The 24,262-nt window shown below is 48.4% G+C and overlaps 1 protein-coding gene across 12 annotated transcripts in view; it reads right to left on the minus strand.

Annotated features, from left to right (window-relative positions):
- PRDM16 (PR/SET domain 16) overlaps positions 1–24,262 on the minus strand; it is a 312,213-nt gene that overhangs the window by 37,162 nt on the left and 250,789 nt on the right. For 7 of the 12 annotated variants that reach the window (XM_083802569.1, XM_083802566.1, XM_083802565.1 and 4 more), the window contains 2 exons: positions 15,601–15,735; positions 6,664–6,766 (listed from right to left, as the gene is read on the minus strand). In XM_083802569.1, coding sequence (XP_083658695.1) covers positions 6,664–6,766; positions 15,601–15,735 — 238 coding nt within the window. The other 5 variants (XM_083802570.1, XM_083802572.1, XM_083802564.1 and 2 more) reach the window with 5 other exon arrangements.

Below are 24,262 nucleotides of genomic sequence, written 5' to 3' on the forward strand. Positions count from 1 at the left end.
GAACGAACCACGCTGGGATCACGGCCGATGCTGGGAGCAGCACATCCCAGCCCCAGCGCAACCTGGGGACGCTCCTCTCTCAGCAAACGCCCTCCCAGCGCTGTCCTCTCGGCCGGCCCCGCGCCGCTGAGGAGCCCGGTGTGCCATCAGACAGGAGGGGTTCAGAACCAGAGCACCGTGGAGGAAAGGAAAGGGAGCCAAAGTCTTTGTTGTTGTGCTGGGCTTTTTTTTTTAAAAAAAAGTTCTAATGCACATAATAAATTATTGTAGTCAAGGTCAAACAAATTAAAAAGAGGGCAGCTATTATTAAGTTTACAAGGCAGCATCCTGACCATGGTGCCAAGTCAAACAATCAGCTCAGAGCTGTAAATTTTCCAGGAGAACAACCTCTGCGAGGGAGTCGGGACAGCTCGGGGTTTCTCCACCCAGCAGCCAGCTCGAAGCAGCAGCTTCCAGCGACCACTCGGCCCTTCGCGCTGCGGTCCCCTGTCCCTCTGCCCTCTTCCTCTGCTCTCTGGAGCTCTGTTTCGTATGAAGCTTTATTCTCTTTGTCTGATAACTTCACTTTCTAAAGGAAAAACGTGGTAAAATGCATTGCTTCAGAGGGAAGAGTGGCAATACGCCTCCTACGAGGTGGAGCCAGGAGGAGACGTGGGATGGAGCCGGTCCGTCCCCACGCCGCCGCTCTGCTGGAGAGCGGGCAGCAGGGTGACACCGGGCCGCCCTCGCCTCTTCTTGGCCGCTTACCTACCTGCAGCCGGTTTCAAAACCCGCCACCCTTCAGCAAACCCTCGGTTTAAAGCACCGAACGCGCCCGCCTGCTCCAGCTCTCACACAGCTACTGCCACCCTGCTAACACCGTGACGCAAGCGCCAACGTGGGCAGCGTCGCACACCGGGACCGCCGCGTCCCTGCCTGCGCTCCGGCGGCCGTCTCCTTTTCCACCCGACTCCCCACGGCGTATCTCAGCCCGGGCTGTGGTTTCTGACCCGTGCCCCTGCACCCCAGTGCCTGCACCCAGCCCGTGACTTGTTCCTGAGGTGACAGCGACCGGCGAGGTCCCGCAGAGGTCCCGCAGCCGCTGCAGGACTGCGTGGGCAGATGAAACCCCCGAGGTCGCACCTACGTGGAAAGTATCGGTGTGCCCACGGGCTGGAGCGAGTCAAAGAGCTAAAAGAGAAAATATCGCTGAGACACAAGCGGCTGTGCCCTGCTACTTATCCGAGCAGCACGTCTCGTGGTGCTGAACCCAGCTTATGCAGAGAACAAACCAAACAGAGAGATGCTATAGGATTTCCTCAGCTGAGAAAGAGAGGGATGCAAGAAGAAATAAAATTCAGCAGGGCAACATCTTCCTTTTTGGGGACGGGTCGGGGGAACAGGTTTGACTGAAAAAGCCAACCTAAGGGAAGAAAATACCTGTGCCTTTCCCATTCCAACTAGTTTTGACAGATCATTCATATACTCTGTACTGGTATCAGCAGTCTCACAGAGAAGTGGATTAGCCCCTGTTCTGCTCCTTAGAAAAATTCTGTTTATTAGCATTTTGTAGAACAGCACTAATATGCATCTTGTGTGTTTTAGGTCCCCGGGGAAGAAAACCTGGAAATTAGGACATAATAAACTACCTAGCACTATTGAGAGACTGTGCATTACCTATCATTAAAATAATCCAAACTGCTTTTTATGAAAATACAAAAAAAAAAAAGAAAAAAGGAATTGCAGTATCACGTTATGGTTTGTTACTGCATTTTACTTCTAACAACAGCATGGAGCGTATGATGTTAGCTAGCAAAATTTAAGATTTCATCTGTGTTTATGGCCTGACAACGTCCCTGGCAGGGGCAGGCTCGGTGCGGGGGCACGGGAAGGGCTGAGGCGTGCTGCCCTTTTCACTCGTGACCCATCCGAAGTGCAGGTGAGAAGAGCCGGGCACGAAACATCGAGTGCCCAAACACGCACTGCACGGGCTGAGGACGTAGCCTCACCGTGCCACCTCTCAGTGTTCAAAGCATTCACGTTAGCTCTCACGCGCACCGAGACGAGTGCTGAGCTGCTACAACGCTGGGGTTTTGTAGTCTCAGACGTCAGCCTGCGCTCTGAAGTGCCTCCGGCGCTGCCAAACGCGACGGCACTTTTGTTCTGCCCGGGCTCCCAGCGACGCACGTGGGGCAGAAGTTCATCGCCTCGCGCAGCCTGCTGCGCTGCAGGGAGCAGGACAAAGCCTCTTAGGGGGCAGCCCGGCAAAGTGATCCTCTGCCTCAGAACTCACCTGGCAATCCTGGTATTTCTCCTCTCTGCTCTCTTCTAAACACACTGATGGCTAAATGCAACAAGGCTTCTTTTTTGTAGAAGCGACTGAAAGCCCTCTGGACCGGAGCTTCCCAGATGGCTTCACCTCTTGAGAAGCTCCTACAAAACTCAGCGTCTCACAAACAAAAACTGTGGCAATTCCCCAAGATGATAAACTTGGAAGGGAAAAACATTTATTCTTTTTTCTTTTCTGACTCGAGAAAATACATCAAAATGACTTCCCAAATCCATACAAGATTTTTCCTATCTCGGATTGGGATTTATACAATTAACCGTATCTTATTTTACCCAGACTATCCTCTAGGAACCAGAAATCCTCTTGGAGTTTGGCAAATGAGCCTCAGAGAATAATTTATTGCATACCCGGCTGAAGATGGATGACTCACAGGCACCCTCCTACAGCTCACACCCTGATCTTCTGCTACCTGTTGTTATCAACACGAATAACGATTTTTGCCTGTTTGTTGAGATTACAGTTTAGGTAGATAGACAGACAGATGAAATACGTTAATAAGCTCACTAATAACTGTTACAGAAGTAATTTTGCTTCCAGTTCTCCTTGTCCTCGGGGCAGAATTACCGACCTCACACCGCTACACACAATATAACGCGAGCCTCAGTCGGCAGCAGCTGGCACAGGCACGCTTACACCAGCTGAGGAGCTGCCCCCTTCGGACTTTATTAAGAAATGTAAGAAATAACAGAAGAAACAAGACAGCTGGGATGAGACATGGAGTTTTTTGCTTTTGCATACCTTATGTGCTGCACAGATATTATAGATCCAGCCCTCGCACATCAGTTAATTGAAAAAAAAAGCTGTTGTGTACGGCTCCTGCTTCAGTAACAACAACGTTCCTCTCCTATTAGCAAGTGCAACAGCCTTTTTGTAGGTAGAAAAGACGGATGATAGGAAAAGAAATGCTTTTTTTCAGAATGTTTGGATTTTAAAAGGAATGTTTCTTGAAAAGAAGATTTAAAGGACTGAAAAAAATATGATTAAAAGGCCTGTAGTCACATGTTACACGTCATCACTGGCTGCAAATATTATTCTGATATTCACACAGGCTAAGCAGGGGAAGCAGTGACTGGCTGGTAGAGCAGCTGATTATCCCTTATCAATATCCAGCATTGCGTTCTGTTTTCTGAATTTCAGAACATTAGAAATCAGACTTCTCAATAAATACTGCTGCAGGGAAAGGAACTGACCTGCAGACCAAGGGCCAGGTCATCGCCCTGCAAAAAAAAATCCCCAGTAACAAAGGAAGCTCAGAACTGAACTAACAAGACCTGGTGTCTGCTTTGTGCCTTTATACGAGACACCCACTTTTTACGCTTTAGGTTCATTAAAGTTCTTTTTCTTCCCTTAAGCATCAAAAATAAAAATATCACCCTTCAAAACAAGTTCTCATTAAAGTTTTTGTTCCTTCTTCGAGCACCACAAATAAAAATACTGCCCTTCAAAAGAAGGTTCCTGCCTCAGTACCTTACAGAGGAGAAGGGGATAGAAAGAAAAGAAAAATCCAGTAACAAAAAATTGCTGCCTGTTCTCTGTGTCTTGTTTGTCAAATCTATGGTTATATGTGTCTATCTTAAGTTCCATCAGTAACACTCAGGACAAAGCAGGAATGTAACAGAAAAATAAATCAGTGCCTAATAGCTTTCAGAGAAACCAAGGGGAACACAATTATGTGGCATCTACATGCTAATCTACCAGACTTGAATCTCAAAGGAGTTCAAGTGCCCTACTCAAAATTCCTGCAGTGATAAGGGGTCTGCTGTGTTTGGCTGGGGTTTGGATAAAAGATTTTTATGATAATTATCTTTGTGTGGAACAATTTTGCATTTTCTTTCTTGTTAATTCAGAATCGAAATGGGGGTGCGAGGCAGCAGGAAGATAGCATTACTGAAAGTAAAAAGTATTAAGAAGTCAAATATTTAATGTTGGCCTATTATAATTTGAAAGCAATTATGTGGCAAAAGCACTAGACGTTACTAGGAAGATACAGATAAATGTTATATAATGACAAAGATGGAAAACAAGGGGCACTTTTTGCTCGTTCAAATAAAAGCCTGTTAGAAAATTCGTCACTGTTTAGCATTTCTGTTTCTTTCTGATTTCTCCCTGGCATCAAAAAAGGTATGTGTTACTCCATGGCTGTGAGTACAGAAATTATTCATGTCTGTGTGTCGGTCTCAAGAAAATTATTAACTTCTTTGTGGGGAGAACACTGAAAATATAATTCCAAACCTGACATCTCAGTGAGGCAGCAGCTACTGCAATGCCTGCTCATAAAGAGCACTAATCCTCCAACTTGAGAGGATTCTGAGAAGCGTTTCAGGCTAGTTGCTCATATTGCTTATACACTCTTAGAGAGTTTTACTGCAAATCTGAATCTGAGAATTATATTCATATACAGGTGAAAGAAAAATAAATGTGTTGTAGGATGTCCAGATGAAATAATTCAAATTCCAGCAATTAATCACATAGAGCAATAGTTCCAACTAACAGTTTAAAAAAGACTGATAGATGCGAATGTATTTTTAGAAATTAATCATCAAATAATAATGAGAAACCTGGAACAGGCTCTAAACTCAGTGAAAGAACAGAAAAAGACATAAATAATATGCTCCACGAATCTCTTCACTTGAGATAATTCCTGCACCTTCTACACTGCTCCCCAACATTCACTGTTACCAAAAGTCAAGAAAACCACGAACTTCATAAAATACAGCAGAACTTTGCAAGTCCGGACTGATTTTCATTTATGGATCACAATGTACCTCACAGTAGGTTAGGACTGAGGACTGCTCCAGTATGACAGAGTTTTGCACTCATTTCAGGAAAATGATTTGGATTTTTCAAATGAACAGTTTAAGAAATGTGTATAGTTTTCTATTACTTCAGACATGCCTATGCTGTTGCCTTATTTCTGTAACGTTTTTGGGCACGGTGTAGCAACTCTTTCCTCGTTTTCCTAAGAGATCATTTCCACTGCAGAGCGTTCGTATGGAGCAGCTCTGTCACTTGAAGTGAAAGAGGTGGGACACCAAACGTTAGTCAGAGTCAGACGGATACTGAGAAAAGCACTTTAACCAGCAAAAAATATCCAAGAGACACTCTCAGATTGCCAGATTGTTTCAGGCCATGTGTCCCGCCAGCCTGCTCTCCCGCTGCTGACTAACGCCAGCACCAGCTACTGCAGAGAAGCACGCAAGGACCCTCAAAGAGAGGTGAGCAGCAACCTGTCCCCAGGGAGCTCCTCCTGGCTGCCTCAGAACAGCCTCTTACAGAACCTGCGCAGTCTGTTCTTCCTTCCCAAAGCCCTCAGTTTGCCAGTTAATCTTACCGTGAGAGTTCTGGCTACTCTTACTCTGCAATAACACATTTCTCTTCTTTGTGAAACTAGATTTGAACTCAAGGCTTTCAACAGTCTAACAGAATAGCAAGCAGAAAGCTTCATGATTCTTTCTTTTTATTAAAAAGGTAAGGATTTTATAGGCATCTTTGTGCACCATAAAAAAGGAAGGGCTCAAACTCTTCTCTTTCCCCATCCCTCTCTACACATCCTCTCGAATTTCACATAGCACAGTTTTCGTGTAATAAGAGAACCTCAAAATATAGCACATTGCTCTTTGCCCTAGCTTACTAGAAAACTTCTAATGTGGAGAGCATAAAGGTCTTTTACATAGTCTGCGTGATTACTGAAATTCAGTAATAAGCAGGCTATTTAAAGGAAAATACACGAAGAAGTGAATAATGCTTAGTCTGTCACATTGCTCCACACGAGACGTGCAGTCAAGGAAACTTCTCCCTGAGCGAGCCTACCTGAGCCGTGCACCTTGTCCTGCAATACCAACTCGCTGCAAGGCAGGACAGACACTGCAGTAACAAAAACGGGAGCTTTCTTTTAAAAATAATTGTTCTCTTCCCCTTTATCGCATCAGTTCATGGTTTCAGAGGTGTTTGTTCTAGTAATAATTCTAGTGATGACTCTTCCATCCCCTGCCAGGTCCCCTTCTTCACTTAATCCAAAGCTCTAACAACCAGAGTTCTGCAAGCCTTGGAATGATTTGGCACATTTTTATGGCACAACGTTCCTCAACAAGAATTAAATGAATCGGTTGCATGCTTTGAAGGTAATAAAAGCTTGTTTGCTATCATTGACTAAGATAACTACTCTCACCAGTGAGAAAGGGTGAAAATAAGCAGAAAATACGAACAGCTGCACAAGGGGGCGGGCACCAGGTCAAGTTTTTGTCCCAGTTCAGCACTAATCGAGGTTCTTAAACATTCCTGGGTTGGCTGGTGAGGGGTGCAGAAAGGTCCTAGCTCGCAAAACAAGGCCTTACCTTCCATGCTGGGCGCCATGTTCCCAAGTGAATAACCACCTTCCTTCAAATACACCAAGAGCTCTTCTCCTGGCTCAATTTCTTTAATAACTTTATAATAGATCTGGGAATTAGAAACAAAAAAAAAATTGAGAGACATGTTAAATATGCAAAGACTTGCATTTTACATTTTTAACCAATAACTCAAATTATTCCAGCTAATAGGGGAGGCTGTCACTTGATTTGCATAATTGCTGCTGAGAGCTCTTTTTTTTCCTGCCTTTATTTTACTCTGTGCATGTCAGAGTTTCATGCAGTTCGGACCATAAAGTAGTATTTACAGTAACAGCCTCTCTCATTTATATTACACAAAAATCTTCCAATTGTTTTTCCTACCTCCTCTAAGCTTCGTGTATTTGTTACAGCAAAGGGAAAATTAAGCTGATGGAATTGACGCAGTTAAGTCTCTGCTTCTCTAAGCTGAAACTGGCCTAATGATTACAGAGTGGAATTAGCATCCCTCACACCGTTATTTTGTGGATTACTCCCACCTGCAACCCGAGGACCTGACTCCTAATGACAGCACACGAGCAGTTTATCCTCGCTCACACCCACTGCCTAACGAGGGAACCTGTGTGTTCTGAGGTGTGATGAGGACACGGTGCTTGCCTCCTGCATCTCTGCTACTGCACTGCAGAACAAACCCCGGAATGGAAACAGAACTCAGACAAGGGCAGAGACCTCATACCAGCTGCGTGCGCCATTTAAATACCCATTTAAGACTGCGTAGAATATGGTTTAAATGATATCTAGACCTTATGTAGGTGTCCTGAACCACAGTGTATTCTACTCCAAGGATGCATTTCTTTGGGGAAAAAAAAAGAAAAAAAGAGAGAAATCAACATTATCCAAGGTGCAACAAGGTGTAAGGTTGCAAGGCATCAACTCATCAGGGCGTGTTTTCATAGCTCCTCTTCTTATACATACACACACGCACCATGCACTGATCTGCACTGTCCTACCCCCAGAACAAACAGGGACCCGGGCAGCACGTCCAGTGACCGATGGGTGACACGCGAGCGGACCCCACTGGCCAAGTGCCTCAGGAGACAACAGCAAAGTACGCGGGGAAGGAGGGTGTCTGAGAGCGGCCTGCTTGTGCCAGCCGGCAGAGTGCTCGCTGGCTCCTGGTGCTGCCGGACACCCACGTCTGTGCGCCTCGTGGGTCACCAGGGTGCAAGCGCTCGGTGACCGGAGCCGGGCGGTGCCTTTGTGAGAATCCTCGGCACAAAACAACGTGAAAACCGGCAGCAGCGGGCGTTCCGCAGCAGGATGCGAGTTTTGCATACCTGACAAAGGGGAGGATCGCGACTACGTGTGTCCCGAGCCGCCGTGCCTTCCACAGGAGTTTTCCAGACTTTTAGAGCATGCTGCACCCTGTCCTCTTCCAAACGACACCACGAGAATTCAACCGATATTAGTCACTAACTGCAAAGTTTTATTTGCACTCCCTTGAGTAGCAACGCATCAAATTCTTTTCCGGGACATCAACTAGAGTTCACCCAGAACTATTCCCTGGATTAGCTGCAAGTCATCTTGCGGGGAACAAAGACAGAAAGCGCTCGATGCCCCGCGCGCTGCTGGCGTGGCTCCGTGGCTGCTCTCCACGAGTCCCTCGGCTCCTTCGCACGCAGCAGGTGCCCGCTGCCGGCCCGAAGGCGACTCCGGCTGCTCCTCGGGCTCTTCCCTCCGGCCCGAATTCAGAAAGCCGCCAGCGGCTTGGCAGCCCACACCTACAGGTGTCCCTTCCCCACGAGCCAGCAGGCTGCCCCCGATGCTCCACTCCCCGAGCACACGCACACACCTCTCCATAAACACTTCTGTCCTTCAGCCGCTGCCCGGGGAGGGCAGCTCCGGGGAAGGACCCCGAGCCCTTTTTCCCCCAGCTCTCGCCCCCAGGGCCGGGACCGAGGCTGCAGCCGAGCTCCTCCGCGGCGAAACCCGAGCACGACTCTCGCGGCCCGGCCCGGCCCGGCCCGCCAGGGGGCAGGCTCCGCCCGCGCACGGCCCCGGCCCGCCGGGCTCCCCTCAGCCCCGGCTCCCCTCAGCCCGGCCCCGCCGCCGGGGGAGGCCCGGGGAGCGCGGCCTGCAGCCCCTCCGCCGGCCAGCGGCATGGCGGCCCGGCCCGGCACGGCCCCGGGGAGGGGAGCCGAGGCCCTGAGGCGGCCCTGGCTGATGCCGCTTGGCAGAGCCCCTTTCTGATAACCTAAGTTCGGCGTTTGGTCGCCCCGGCCGCCTGCCTTCATCCTCTGTAAAGCACGCTCTGAAAACCCTGCGATTTCAGTTGCCGGCTAATAGAAGTATTAATGGCTCGTGTACAAGCAGAGCGAGGCGACCCAACAGAAAAGGACAGAAAATCTCTGCCTCAAACCACGCGGTGGCACAGCCACCATGCCACGGGGACTCTACAACATGTCCCAAGCCAAACAGAAACCCTTCCCTGCACTTGCCAGCGTCCTTAGCACAACTGTCAGCGCAATATTCCCCTGCTCTATAACTAACTCGTCTGCCAAACACACACCCACCCGCTCCAGCTGGGCACGATCACGAAACGTGGGCCTGGCGGCTCGCTGGGTGCCACCGCGAGCCTCGGCCGGCACCCCTCCAACAGCAACCCGATACAGATGGGTGCTCTCGTACAGATGCGAGGAGCTGGAAGTGCTTCTGAAAGGTTGCGCTGGACTTGTTTAGCACCGACTGTGTAGTTACACTTCTGCAGATTCCACTGCAAACAAGAAATTTAGATAACATTCTCCCTTGTCTCATTTCTTTCTTCATTTGCACTTCAAGTCTTTTTCTTGCCTGCTTGTTCAACAAGACAAGCTTTTCTCAGGACCAAACCACCCTGAGTTTAATGGTAAATATGCCTGGAAAAAGAAAAAAAAAGAAAAAAGAAAGAAAAAGACTAGGAATAAACACTGACCTTAGGGCTTGGCTCAGTAAAACAGAACTCATAATACACTATCACTTGGAGCTACCTAAGAGAAGTAAGAAAATAACTCAATATAGCTATATAGCTATTAATGAACATTTCTCTTTCAGCTAGTAATCCCAAACCTAATCAGCACCGAAATACAAACAACAATCTGAAAGGTCTACCTAGGTCTTCACAAATACATTCATGCATTTTACCTGGGAAAAATCTGTCAGAATTATAATACTAAATGGTTAACATTACCTCTGTATCATAACCTTAACTCCTTTTTCCCTCCTGTTTGTTTTCAGAACAAAGTAGCTTATTGCATATAAACACATTGCTGCAAACAGTCTTTCAAGAAATACAGTGCAAGCTTCATTAATTATTAGGAAAAAGTTGAATTCTGCTGGAGTCACATTAATTTCATCAAACATTTCATTATAATAATTAACTTCATCTTGCAATCATGTTACTGATGGTCTGAATTAATTAAAACTACTGCTGTGTTTCCTTTCCTTTTTTATTTGTTGTGAACTGAAAAGGATCAGATTTACTAATCCAACAGAACATTTACATTCATATCATTTATATTCATCATTTATATAAAAATACCACACATTATCATTTCTCGTTTCTCGCCACAAAAGGGCACCAAATAAATATTAAATCAGTAATCTCATAATTATCAGTAAGTTTTAAACATAAAACAGTTAATAATATAACTCAGTTTTGGGTAATGCTCTAACAGAGATCTGAAAATACTACATTTCTTTATTTTTATAAAAATTATTCTGCTTTCTAGGCATGGAGAATTAAAGGCAGAAGAAAAACAGAAAGGAAAGAACAGGGGAATCTTTTCCTAATCTGGGCTCGATCCACAGATCTGCCCTGTAACGACTTCTGCGGACATAAACTTGGTGTCACAGAAAGCTGGCCCTGGCTCCAACATTTCGCAGCGCAAAACAAAGCAATTTGGAACAATTACGGAAAGTATTAATAACGCAGAACCGCAGCACGCCGATCTCCTCGGAGCAGAGCACGAAGTAACCCAAGCTGAACATCTTTTCTCTGAGAAAAAGTGCTCCCGAGACAGGCGGCCACGGCTCAGAAGCGATGTGGTAATTGTTTAACTGGTTCCAGTACCAGGGCAAGAGATGGAGATGAAACACATGAAGTGAGAGAAGTACGCCCGCGTATTACCTCATTATTTAAGTATCTTTCATAAGAAACAGCACTGTTTACCTGCTGCATGAGTTATGTCTACTATTTATCTTAGCTTCGGCGCGGTAACACGTTTGTACTTCAGGCAAAACGAGCATTAGAGAACTGAGAGAACAGCTGCAGTGTTTACCTAAAGATCAAAAAACACACCCACTAATTGCATCAGCGTGCCATGGAAGGGATGCACAAAGACAATTTAAAACGAGCTAAAAAGCTGCTGCTTTGCTGGCCCGGCAAGTAGTTAACTATCCGAAAATTCAATAAAATTACAAGGCAAATGTTTCTACCTACTGTTCGTCTAAGACCACGCTCAGACCTATCTATGCGGCTGCCTGGCTCAAGGAGGAGTAAATACGTAAAAGTTTGGCCTCGTGCATTTCTGGCCAGAACGGGACTGCACATTTTGCTTTTGTTCAGCGTTTTCCTCCTTTGGAGTAGCCTTCCCTTTGTTTCCACTACACCACATTGCTTTTTATTTCCTCTTTTTAAGGCATTGTATTACATAGCAAGGAATCCTGAACACAGACTCACAGTATGAGGTTATATATGTAAAAATATATTTTAAAAAATCTGTATTATATACACACACATATAAGATTGATTTATTAAACAGAGGCCCATTTTTTTTCCAGCACTGTAACTCCTGCTAGCCCTTTTAAAAAATATATGTAACACAAACAAAAGCAGCAGCTATCATACTGAAAGCAAGCTCATGGCTATTATATTTATTACATATACTCTGTTTAATATTATAGTCTCCTGAATAAGTACAGCTAAACTGCTGAAGTATTTGCCCTATGAAGGCAGCAGTAGCGACACGAAAAAATAAAACAGAAGTCATGTATCATTTTCCAGATGCATTCACCAAATCGTTTCATTTTTCTACCATCCTTTTCCAGCCCTCCTTTAGAAACACAAGCATCTCAGTCAAACAAGGATCTTCTGTTCTTTTCAAATACCTATCAAATGAGAATAAATATAAAGAAAACTGGCTAACATTATTTTGCATTTGAAAATCATTTCATTATTGAAAAATAGTTAATGAAATGTCTCCAACTAACCTCTCAGCACTTTAATATATTAATTGAAAAAAAAACACACATTCTGAGGTCCAGATTCTGTTGCCAATTACTTCATTAAAAATCCAGAAAAAAATCTCTGGATATTCCTGGGATTGTTCCCGAGTTACAGGAATGTAAAGAAGAACAGAATGTGGTCTATTTGTGAAAAGAAAAAAAAAAAATAAGGCGCAGAGGACCTTCTCCCCATGTAAACATGTTTATTTTTTTCCTGAAAAGCAAATGGTTTTGATTAAAAGCTTGTCCTGGCTCTCATCAACACAATGCTGCTTGGTTATTTTGTGGGTAATCTTTTATTGCAAGGCTTTTCTTTTCTTTGCACATGTACAAACAGAAAATAAATCTTTATGCTTCCTGACCAGCAAAGATAAACCCTTTCTCCCTATTTTTTTTTTTTTGAGTCCCCGTTATGGGGAAAAAAAAAAAATGCACCCTGCTAACAACGTGAAATTAAGGAGGGTTCGAAGGAAGAGCAGCAGGCGATAGCACTAGGCAGGAACCAGCAGCGCTTAGTCACGCCGCACGGCGCTTGCAGCAGGTTTCCTGCTTCGGGAGCCACTCGCCGAGGGCCGCAGCCCTCCGCTCTCGCACCCGCGGGATGCTCGCAGCGCCGCAGCCCCGCTCTGCCCCGGGTCTTTGTGCACAGGGGAGCAAGGCCGAGGCCAGTGCTCTGAGTACATTGCGCAGGCAGAACGCGGGCATTCATTTTTAAAGCACACAGCGGCCCTGGCCACAAACTGAGCTCTCCCCCGTTTTTGTTAGGAGGAAACTCACATTGGTATCAGCTAAGTAAAAAGTGATGCTGTGTGACAGCATCATGTATCTCCAGCCGGGTCCAGCCACAGTGGCTCTACCAGCTACGGTACCTTTGAAAAATGTATGCCTCTTATGGCCAGGATGAGGAATTTGGTTTTACAATCCATTAATTTTATTTTAAGTGTCTGAAGTTCCAAATACAGGGCCCGGTATCCAAAAGGCACCAGGGCTACTTGCAAATTATGACAGAATTTGATGAGAGCACGTATCAGCTCACAGACATACCGACTTGGGAGTGTGCGGCATTTCTCTTCTCTGGTGGTACCGGCACCTGACACTCCTGGTTTCATGACAACCAGGTACACCCACGGCCATCCTTATCCCTTGGAGCGTCACGCAGAAGAATCGCTATCAGTTTCACTAAAAGAAGCAACCATCAGCTAACACCAGAAGGGTTCCAGGAGAGAAAGTCATGGGACTTGGTTTTGCGTAGCAGCGAGGGAAACGAGGAATGAATAGGAAATTCCAGAACCACCATGGCTAAATCATCTCCTCCATAAATGAAATAGAAAAATCTACCCTGAGTTTAACATGCTGCTGATCGCTCCAAGTACTGCTGCCATTCAGTTGAGCCCACGGGCTCTCAAAATCAGTCACTGAGGAAGAAGAACGTCCTTACTTGGCCTTTCCTCCTCGCCCAGCTGAGCACCCAGTGCCTCCAGTTACCACCACCAGCACCCGCCGCGTTTCGTAGGCCGGATTCTCTCATTCCCACCAGCTGGCCTGGCCTAAGACTCCCCAGCCTTCCAGGGAAGAAAGCTGAGGGGGAGAAAACATTTTGCTTTGCTACCATTTCATTACATTCCGCACCTTTTATTCCTTCCGAAAAAACATTTGCTTGCTACCTACCCCCTTTTATTGAAGTTTTAGTGGGTTTATTTTTTGAGAAGATATAAAAGAAAGGTCAGTACAAGGAAATAGTAAAGGACAGAAGATGAGCGTGGATGATAAACAGCTGGTCTTTCCAATCAGCTTGCTGCATGCACTAAAAATATGCACCACCAAACATCTCCAGATGAGGGACAAGGACAGAAGGACATGCAGGGGACGGGGCTGAGAATAAAACGTGATACAGCCTTCAGGTTTCTGGCAAAATTTATACGTGTGCAACCCTTAATTTATAAGAACTTGGGAGAAGCCAGCAGCCTACAAGTTAACATTTAAAAAAAACGTTAATTCATGTCAAAAGAACAATTCTACTTCTTTTCTTTCCCCACTCTAAAATTGTTTTAAGGAACCCAAATTAAAAGGATTTTTCTTTTCTCTACCCTTTAATATTTGTGCCTTTCTACTGCTGCTGGTAAAAATTCCCAGGAACAGCTTCATCGCCCTTTTGCCAGGATGAACGCTGGGCAAAAAGTCCTCGGAACTCACGCTGAGCAGAAAAAAAGTGCCTGCATCCGACTGGACGCAACCAGCAATTGCTGGAAAGCACGAGATGACACGCAGCACAGCCACGCTGCCAACATACAGCAATCCCGAGGGGACCGTGCCGTCCCAGACTTCTGCCCCGGGGACCTGCAGGAGGCCCCGCGAGGAGGCCGGGTCCTCGCAGCCTCCTGCACTGCACAAGACCTCGCTAATAGGCGAGGGGAAGCGTCGGGGCCGCTGAGACACCGACCCTGTCATTCCCTGAAACCGAGAGGCAGGAGCCAGCCCCGCGCGCCACGGAGAGCCCCTCAGCGCTCGCGGTGTAAGACGAGGAGCTGATGATAAATGTTGGCTCTTGGTTGGAGGGCTCCTTGCTGTAAGAGCACTTGTGAGCAGTGGTGAGTGGGCACTGAAGCAATCAGCAGCTCATTTCAGCGAGGCGGGCTGAAATTTAGAGGTTTGTGCCTCGATCTCCTCTAGGTTGCCTGAGTTAGGAACATATGCGGTATTTTTGTATTTTTCTTTCTGCATCCAAAGTTAAATGATGTAAAAGCATTTTAAAACAGGAACTAAGTTCACAAAGCGGGCTGACACTTCGGCACAGCCCGAGCTATTCTCGTTTGACATGAGCTGGTTTACTTCAGATTCCCTCCAGCGCCCCTCGCAGCTACAGATTTCTTATTGTGTTTTTTAGAAGTTTAGTTTTCCATCCTCAAGTCTTTTTTTGTGTGCATCCAAATATGCCTCCTGTTTGCTAGCTGGCAGCAACACGACTGCATTTCTCATTTAAGTTAGGTCTGAACCAGTAACTTATATTTGAATTGTACTCAGTTTGAGGTTTGTGAAATTCCCGACTTGGATTGCTCGTCTTGAATCCAGTTTTGGTTTTATGTTTCAAACAACGTTAGAAACAATAGCTCTTTAAGCCCTGGAACACCCTGTCATCTGCACGGAGAGGAAAGGTTATTGCGTCTTTGGGACTAACATTATCAAAACCATTCAACCCGTGACGTCCCTCGCCCCCGCCTGCTGCACCAGCATTTCTCCAATGTGCCGACTGGGTTTTTACTCCTTGCTCTGCAGGCTCCCAAACCATGCCCCGCTCTCATCCCCTCTCACATACAGACAAAACCTGCGTTCACGGCCTGGAGCCACGTGCTCTGCCCAGCACCGACAACTTGTGGCACGAACTTTTTACAGGTTTGATGGCAACGAAATCCCAGCACTGGTTTCCATTTGCCTGGTTTGTGCTTTGGTAACATTACCTACGCTTCCCAGCAGGTGCTAACATTTCACACAACCTTCCCCACCACGAGAGGAGCCAAGGCCTGGACGACAACGTGGGTTTTGGAAAGCTCGGGCTGCGGCACGGCAGCAGAGCCGCTGCATGGCTGAGCGCCGCAGCCACTTCCACTCGGCGCTGCCACCGCGCTCCGTCCTCTGCGCAGCCTGCACAGGTGAACGCAGCAACTCGCTAATTGCCAAGGTCATTACCTGGTCGTTAATGTGACACACGGCGAGGTTCTGCTCGTCACAGGAACAGGCCACGCGGATGTATTTCAGCCAGTTCCCAGCTCCGCTCTGGCTAGCATCAATGCAGAATTTCTCATTTCCCAGGTCATCAGCAATCTGCAGAAGAACAGGAGGAAGAAACACATGGGTCATCTGATATCAAACGGTAGATGCAGAAAGAAGAAAAAAAGGCGAATTATTTGCAGTGCAGGTTTCCCAACAAGAAATAGCACGGCATGAGCTGGCTGGCAGGTAAAACTGATAAAGACATATGGCAAACCTAAAAGCAGCTCTTCAGCCATGATCACAAGTTCCTGGTTAGAACCTCCAAGGACCTCTATCAGAGTTCTCCATGAGTAACCGGCTCAGGATTACACTTGTTATGGAGGCAAAAGCACGCTTCTAGTGTTCACATCAGCTTAAATAATCAAAACAGATCAACTTCTCTGAACTGCATTCGTTTTAATGACACGGCCCTCAAACCGCTCCATGCTGCCAGCACCTGCAGCTCCGAGCCCTCCCGGAGGTCCCTTGGCATCACCCAGAGGTCCCCGAGCACCACGTGGAAGTCCCCGAGCACCACATGGAGGTCCCTGAGCACACCTGGAGGTCTCCAAGCACACCTGGAGGTCCCCAAGCACACCTGCAGGTCCCCACCCCCTGCGCCTGCCCAGCAGACGTGCCTGGCCCTCCCACCTCCAGCACTAACCCCTGATCTCAAGCTACTTGCATTAAACTGGACAAAGGGAAAATCACATCATCAGTCCTCAGCTTATTCCTCCCAATTCACACCACGGCACTGAAGCTTCAGGGAAATCCTGCCTTTTCTCCCAGAATGAGTGTTTGGATGGGGTAGAACTGGTAGGAGGAACAACCCTCCCTGTGCTCAGCCTCATTCCCACCCTGCCTGGGAACACCCTGGCTGCTGCTTACCAGCCAGACCTAGCGGATTTAGCTAAACTGATGGGCCCAGTCTTTGCTAACAGTAAAGCACAGAAGGCCAAGCTGTACTAGAAAAATGCCCAGGATTATTTTATCCCAGTGCAGTGAGTTTCAGCACCAAGCCTGCGGGCTGCCCACGCGCTTCAGCTCAGCTCCCTGCTGCGCACGCCCTGGGCTCAGGCCGCGAAGCCCGGCTCGCACCCGGAGCTTTGCAGGCATCGTTCCCGCGTGTTCAGCCCACGCTTACTCAGGTTTTTCCCCGCACTGCTCAGGGGCTGATACTGTGGCTTTACTTAGCATGTCGGTCCCGGCACAGGTTTTTCTGGGGTGCTTGTGAAAACACCCAAGTGCTTCACAGCCACTGCAGCTCTGCTTGTAGCACACCCGTGAGGGGTTCCGAACAAGCTCATTTATAGCCCAAGAAGTAAGATGCAGAGATGTACGCTGGACACCCCAGGTATTTTTGCATATCCCTCGGGTGCTGCCCTCAGCCCGTTTCTCAGGCCAATTCCCACGTCCTGCACTCGAGCCGAGCCCCACCTGGTGCTGGTGCAGAGGTGAGCACACGGCTGCTCTGCGGAGCAGGGAGCTGAGAGCTGGGCATGCAGGCGGTGAGGAGCACGCCATCAGTGGCCATTTCAGGCAAATTTGCCTTCGATGACTTCCTCAGGACACCGCAGCAGAAGCAGCGACTGAGTTTAGCTTTCAGTTCAACTGTCTTGGCCACGAAACATCATCCTTCCCCTTCCAGAAAGCCCTGCCTTGTTCATTCCTCACATTCCAGCTTCCAGAATAAATAAAACAGGAGTTGCAGAGGCAACGTCCTTTGCCACGGTGCCCCGGTTCGCTCCTAGAGCGGAGCTGCTGCAGATGGAAGCACGCTCCCCGCTACGAGCAGCGGCTGCATCGCGAGACGCTGCCTGCTGGCAGCCGTGTAAAAGTTATATGAGCAAATTCGGGTTGATGTGAGCAAATTCTCAGTTGCTGGTTTCACTTTCGCCTCGTTCCGCTTCGCCGTCAGAGCAGGCAGCGGCCGCCAGCCCCTCCTCGTGCCCGCGCATGGACACACGCAGCCGCTGCTCCTGCCGGGGCCCTCGGAGGTTTTGGGGCAGAGGAAGGGGTAAGGGAGAGCAAGCACAAATCCTTCACCATTTCCCAAAATGTCACCTAGTGCCATGGGTTTGTTCCAGGTTTGGAATTTATGTCCAGCGTTAAACGTACATAAAAACCAAACGGAAGGTGCATCCCACGCAGAGGGCTTTTACAAGCGTGTTTCACTGCTGTTTGCTTTTTATTTTTACATAGGTGCTTTCCTCAGAACTGGCTGCATTTGTTCAGGGACCTCCGCTTTCCAGAACCACCTGCACGTGCTGAATTTACTCTCCTGTGACTCCGAGGGCCTGGTACAAGGCCGTTCCGTCAGAGGAAGCTGATGAGGGGGGTGTGGACTTTTCAAGAAAAAATGAAAAAAATAAAAGCGTTCCTAATGTGCGTTGAACAACTGTACCGAGTTTACTCAAGCTAAAATAACAGTAACTTCTGTTTTATCTCAGGGAACCTCTAGGAACATGGAGGCTGACTAAAGCTGCTGACTGTTGCTAAGATTAAAGCTCTCGCCCTGGCCTCGCTGACCCCAAATTAGCGACGGGCGTTGGGCAGCCAGGCGGCACCTGCGGGGACACACCTCACCGGGAAGGGGTAACAGCTCCCAAGGAAATTGTTTGGAAAACAAACCCAAGTGTCCGTGTTCGGCTGCTGGTTGGAAGCCATCGAACAGTTTGGGTGTGCAGCCCGTAGGTTTTAACAGTTGAATAAGCAGCACCCGGACAACCTCCCAGTACCATTAGTTTGTACAGCAGCCATCAGCGAGATGGCAAATCCCATCTTGGTTTACAGCCATATGTTGCAGGCACCCTCTTTCATATTCTGGAGTTATTTAGGTGCAGATGCTCCAGATAGCTCTGGAGAAACCAGAATTCAGCTCAAATTCACCAACTGCTTTGCAGGCCCCCCGCACCAGGCTTGCCAGCCCTGCCTGAGTGAGGTCCTGTCTTAGCTAAAAATCACCTGAAACTCTGTGGTTTCATCTGAGTGGAGCTTTAGCACCCAAACTGGGGGTGTGACATCTCACAGATCAGAATGAGAAAGAACGAGTCTGTACAAACCCTGAGAACTCGAGCCCCTGTTTTTCTCACACACTCACTGTACTCTGTAAATAAAACAAAGTCTCACGAGCCGAGGCCCGGCAGTGTCCCTGGAGGGCTTTTTGCACGACGCTGTCCCTTACACTACAGCACGCCTTCCTTGTTTTCGGTGCAGAACCTCTGGAAAAACAAAAACTGGAAAATAAAAGGGCTGTCACAGAGGCAGAAGAGGCAGATCATCGGCAGCAATGCACCTGCCAAGCAGCAGTAAGTTACCACTTGCTGGCTGACCGCAGTGAAATAGGTATAAAAGTTCTCCCATCCCATTATGTATAGAAGGAAAAGGCATTCTTTTTGCCATGTGAATTTCCTGGGACTCATGCTAACACAGCTTTACTTTGCAATTGCAACTGTAACAGCAGACAGCCCTACACCGTGGCGGTCTTCCATGTCCAGATTTATCCAGCTCTCTAATTTTCAAGGAACTTCATCTGCCTGATTAAAACATTTTTTTTTTTTTTTCCCTGTGCACCCATGATCCTGCACGATACCTTAAATGTTAGTTTTCTAGGATGTTTCAGTATCTGTCCAACAAAATGTCAAGCTGCCAGAAAAGGACGCTTTTTCTCAGGCGTGGTGAGATTCGGCCCCTGTAAGCACCTGCTCCGAGTGCTGCCGGTCCAGCTCTTTGTGGTTGACACCTCGAGCAAGATAAAGATCACATACACACACTTTTCTCTATATGAAATGTACATCATAATTTAAAAAATACTAAAAAACCCAACACTAATTGCAAGTTATTATCCATGATGTCATTTTACCTTTGTCAAACATGTGTCCGCACAAATAATTTCCTGAGCCCCTCTTTCCCCTGCCCTAAAAAACTCCAGAAAAACAAACCGAAACCTTTTACCACATCTTCTTCCAGTTTAGACCAGAAGGAAATCAGAAATTTCCTCTGCCGAAATTCTTCAAACCAACTGTTTACAAGTCACTGTCAGTAACAAAAAAAAGATTTTCGGTTTGAAGGCTTGTTTTTGGAATGCACGTAAATGATTCGGTCGTGGGTGTTTTAGAAGAAGCACGACCAGCACCGAGAGGTAACTGATGCTCCAAAGAAGTCCAAATGCAGAAGGAAAAAGGATTAAAAAAAAAAAAAAAAGCTACAGAAAACCAAAACAAAGCCAGAAAATCACACAGTCACACGTGGAATTCGCAGGAGTCGGAGCTGGTGGCGCTGAAACGTTCGTTGTACTTCTGCTTGCTCTTTGTGCTCAGCCCAGCTCTGACATCAGCGAGGTTGCACTGAGGCATCTCGGAGGGGTGATTTGGCTCAGACATTAAAAGACATTATCAGAGAAGAAGAAAAAGAGAATAAAGGGGGGAGAGTAAGGAAAGGGAAGGGAAAAGAAGTTTAAAATTAGTAATCGGTAATACTTTTAATACCAAACCCCATCATCTATCGGTGTTGCGGTCACTTTCAGGACAACACACGTTACCATCTGCATTACCTACAGCCTGAACTGCGGCATCACGGCCCCCAGAGCCGTGCCCGGGGCAGGAGCACGTTTGGCTGCCTCGCCTTTTCCCTGAGCTAATCTCCAGGCAGTCTGGGACAGACAGACGTATGCACTCGTAGATCTGCTGGAAAAATCAGCTTTCATCTGGATTGCAGCCTGTGGGCACTCTCATCAAATTCAGCACTGCGACAGCACTTCCAGTGCCTCGCCGCCCTCCGCTCAGCCTGATCCATCCATCCTTCCATCCCATCCCATCCCATCCCATCCCATCCCATCCCATCCCATCCCATCCCATCCCATCCCATCCCATCCCTTGCTGTGGGTTTCTCATCGCCTTTTTTCTTTTTTTTCATTGACCGCGTCAAACCAAGTTCATCTTTTCCCCCTTCCCTCTGCTGCAGATGGCAAGCCCCGGGCGTACGCTGGATTTATGACCCCAAGCGCCTCCCTGCTCTTTTGTCTTCATCCAAGAGTTCTCAGCTCCGCGTCCCGGCTGGTAGCGGTGCCACGATTACGTTTTGCTGAGGCATTCGCTATCCTTTCACGGAGCGCTGTCTCTTTTCCCACCCCGAAGCCCCCATCCCTCTCCTCTTCAGTCGGTTTGGTTCGGACAGATGCCCCTTCGTGCTCGTTTGGATGACGAGTTTTTAACCTGGCCCACTGCGGACACACGAAGCTCGGACCCGGACTTGAACGCTGGCTGTGGTCGTGGTTCGGGCTCATCTCGAGCCAGCCAAGAGGAAATGGCTGTCACGGTCCAGGGCTCGCTCTGCAGCTTCATCTGCTTTCTGCTGCACAGCCTTCGGGACTCGAATCCAAAGGGCTCATTGATCTTGCGAAGGCTCTGTCTCATAATTTATTAAGATCAGAGATGCTGAGTTATGAAGCAAAAGTTATGGAAAAATTCTCTTGAACATTAACCATTTTTTTTGCACATCATTTGAGGTTTCCTGCTTCTCTAATTTGTGGGCTCTCTGTTGGGTTGTTTCTTTCACGTTTTAATGGGCAGAGTCCAACATTTGGCCTCCGCAGAGGTGTGCTGTAGGACTGGAATGCCTAGGGATCTGTCGTCAGTTAGCTTAATGGATTCCTAGTGTGCATGAAGAAACGAAGCAACCATGAGTTTGCCATCAGTGACCCAGCGTCCTGTTGCTATAACATCCCTCCCCAGAAGCCGAAAGTGTAATAAACCTTCTCATCCCATAGTTGCAGGATCTGCCTTTGACAGTTTGGCTGATGTACGCATTTTATTTGGCAGGAGTTAGAGGGAGATTTTTTTCCCCCTTTTTTTTTTCTGCTTTTTGCTTTTTGCTTTAATGACCCACAAGCTGATTTAGAGCAATAAACTGTTGCCATGAAGTTTTGTTGTGTTTCTTTCAAATAAAGGGGAGGGAGGGATCGCTACAATTTATGACTTTCAGAAGTAAGTGAAACAGAAAGTCCATTCTTGCCTCAAAATGAAGAGAAAAAGATTTCATCCAGAGAAACACCTCTGTCAATGTGTAGACACGAAGCCTAGATGGAACTCATAAATTCAGCACTCTGCCTGCAATTAACCAGGCTTCCTGGTGATTTGACAAAGAGTTAATGAGAAACGTGTCAGACAAAACCAGGTCACAGCACAGGGAACCGATGGGAGCAGCAGCCGAGCCAAACCTGGCCGGGCTGGGGCCGCAGGAGCAGCCCCGGGGGCTCAGCGGGCGCCGCGCTGCGCAGCGCCCGGCAAGCTCCAGCTCCTCCAGCTCACGGCCAGTTCCCCTGCCAGAGCAAACTGGTGGTAAGGGAGCGGGGGCTGGAGAAAATACTGCTCCTCTACAGCCTGCGCTTTGACCCGTGGCGCTATTAAACGACCGCAGGATCAGAAAACGACGACATCCTCAGGTGCCAAGAGCCCGAGCTGCTCAGACACGGGGGCGGCTCGGAGGAGACGGGGAGGATCCTTTCGGGATCTCCTGCCGTGGAAGAAGCACCCTGAGGCCCCGCCAGCACCCGAGGTGCCACGAGCGGGGTGACCCGGACAGAGGGCACGAGACCGCTTCCAAAGAGCACGAGATGGCACGGAACCAAGGCTGCTCCCCTGAAACGCCCCGCTCCGTTTCCAAAGCCAAGGAGCCTGGATTGCGGCACGGGCTTTGCACGCCTGAATTTCGGGAGCGCACCTGAACCACACAGAGCCTTCCGAAGGGCCTGCCCGTGGCCAACCGCTGCTGCCAGCGAGCGCGTCCTACCTGCCAGCCAGCTCTGCGGGAGGAGGCGAGCCGCGCAGAGCCGCAGCCCCGTCCCTCGGCACGTCTGAGGGCAGCTGAGCCCCAGGTGCGGGTGGGCCGGACCCGGCCCCGTGCTCGGGGAGGGCGGCGAGCGGAGCTCGCGCAGCACCGGATCCCCGCGCAGAGAAACGCAAAGATGTCAAAACAGAAGAAGACTTTCAAGATGATGGCAAGCATTTATCTCAACAAAAGCTCATTTTTCACCAGTAACGTAATTCATACCACGCTGATTTAAATTAAACAGTAAACCGTAAAAAATTATGCTTGAATCAAATCACAGGGTTGCCTCAGATATTGTACACACAAGTCAAGAAAGGGATTTCCAGTTCTTTGTAATATATACACACTAAAACTTTGAAGTTTTCCTCCCCGCAGAAAGAGCTCAAGACATCACACTTTCGTATTACACTTCGTTTCGACCCATTTAAAAAAATATTAATGAAGTTCTAAAAGCTTAGTAGATAAAAATAAATGGGAAATTGAGAGAAGTCTGGATCTGATAAACAACAGGCAGACTACTCGCAGGCAGATGAGGCTTTCCAGGACATTTAATTTCCCTTTAATTAGGAAGAGGGAGCAGAAGCAGGAGGTCCAGCAGCGCTGAATTTCCACTGAAACAGACCTGGCTTGCAAGCACCTCGCAGCTCCTGCGGGGGTACAAAGCGCTGTAGGGTACAATTGGCCTGGTGCTGCTTGAAAAGGGAGATCTGGCACCAAAACGGCTCCCTCCAAGGAAGGAGGGCCACTAGCCACGGGCAAGCAGGACCAGAGCAGCGCTGCTGGCAGCAACACGCAGGCCCAGAAGCCGAGCAGAACCCGACTGCAGCCGGGCTGGAACAATTCCCGATCCCAGTTTCTCCCGGAGGCCCCTTGCCACTTGAGCTCTCCCCCGCCGGCTCTCCCCGCGCCCCAGCTACGTGAGCTTTGCCGCTTTCCAGGAGCGAGCGACTCCCAAAGCCCCGCTGAAGGCACTGCACAACCAGACACGTGAAGGCTTCTCCGTGCGCTTCCCGAAGCGGCACCCTGCTCCGTCACACCGGGAAAAACCTCGGCCGCCTCCGCCCGCAGCGAGGTGAGGGGGCTGACGGCTCCAGGACGCTCGCTAAGCAGAACCTCTGGTTTGTCATCGCCCTGAACGCGGCCGTAGGACGCCACGTTTTAGCCTCCTTGCTCTACGAGCCGGTTGTAGGCATCTCAGGGAGGCACGGCCTGGGGGAATGCTGCTGTTTTCGGACACGCGCCCGTGCTTTTTGGAGACGGTGAATGTCTGCAAACAGCCCCCGCCTGGTGCAAGGTGCCAAAGAAATACGAAGGCGAGGCTGCCCTCCCAGGTCACCTCCCCTCGGTGCCTGCCCGGTATTCGCGAGGCCGAGTGTGGTGGCACGGTGGAGATGCCAGCCCCATCGGGTCTTTTGGTCGAGGTACCCGCAGAGGTGCTGCTGAGGGCCTAAAATGAGCGTTTGTGTTCAGAAGTCACAGAGACCCGCTTCTGACGGAGCTGAGGCGAGCGTTGCACATCCTCGGGTGCAGGACAAAGGATGCACTGCAAAACCATTTCTTTTTGCAAATACTGCAAGCTAGGAGGCAGCGCTGCAAAATCACACGGTTGTCTTAAAATGGATGAGATGACGGAAAAACTACTGCTGGATTCTTTTTCCTTTCTTTTTGCTTTCCAAGCACGCTGTCTGTAATTAGTCAGCCTTGGGATTCCCCTCGGCAATTAAGAGACCTGAGGTCCTGTCCCGATCCCTGCTTCCAGGAACAGGGGCCG

The sequence above is a fragment of the Anser anser genome (genome assembly GCF_964211835.1).
Source record: "Anser anser genome assembly, chromosome: 17".
NCBI classification, from domain to species: Eukaryota; Metazoa; Chordata; class Aves; order Anseriformes; family Anatidae; genus Anser; species Anser anser.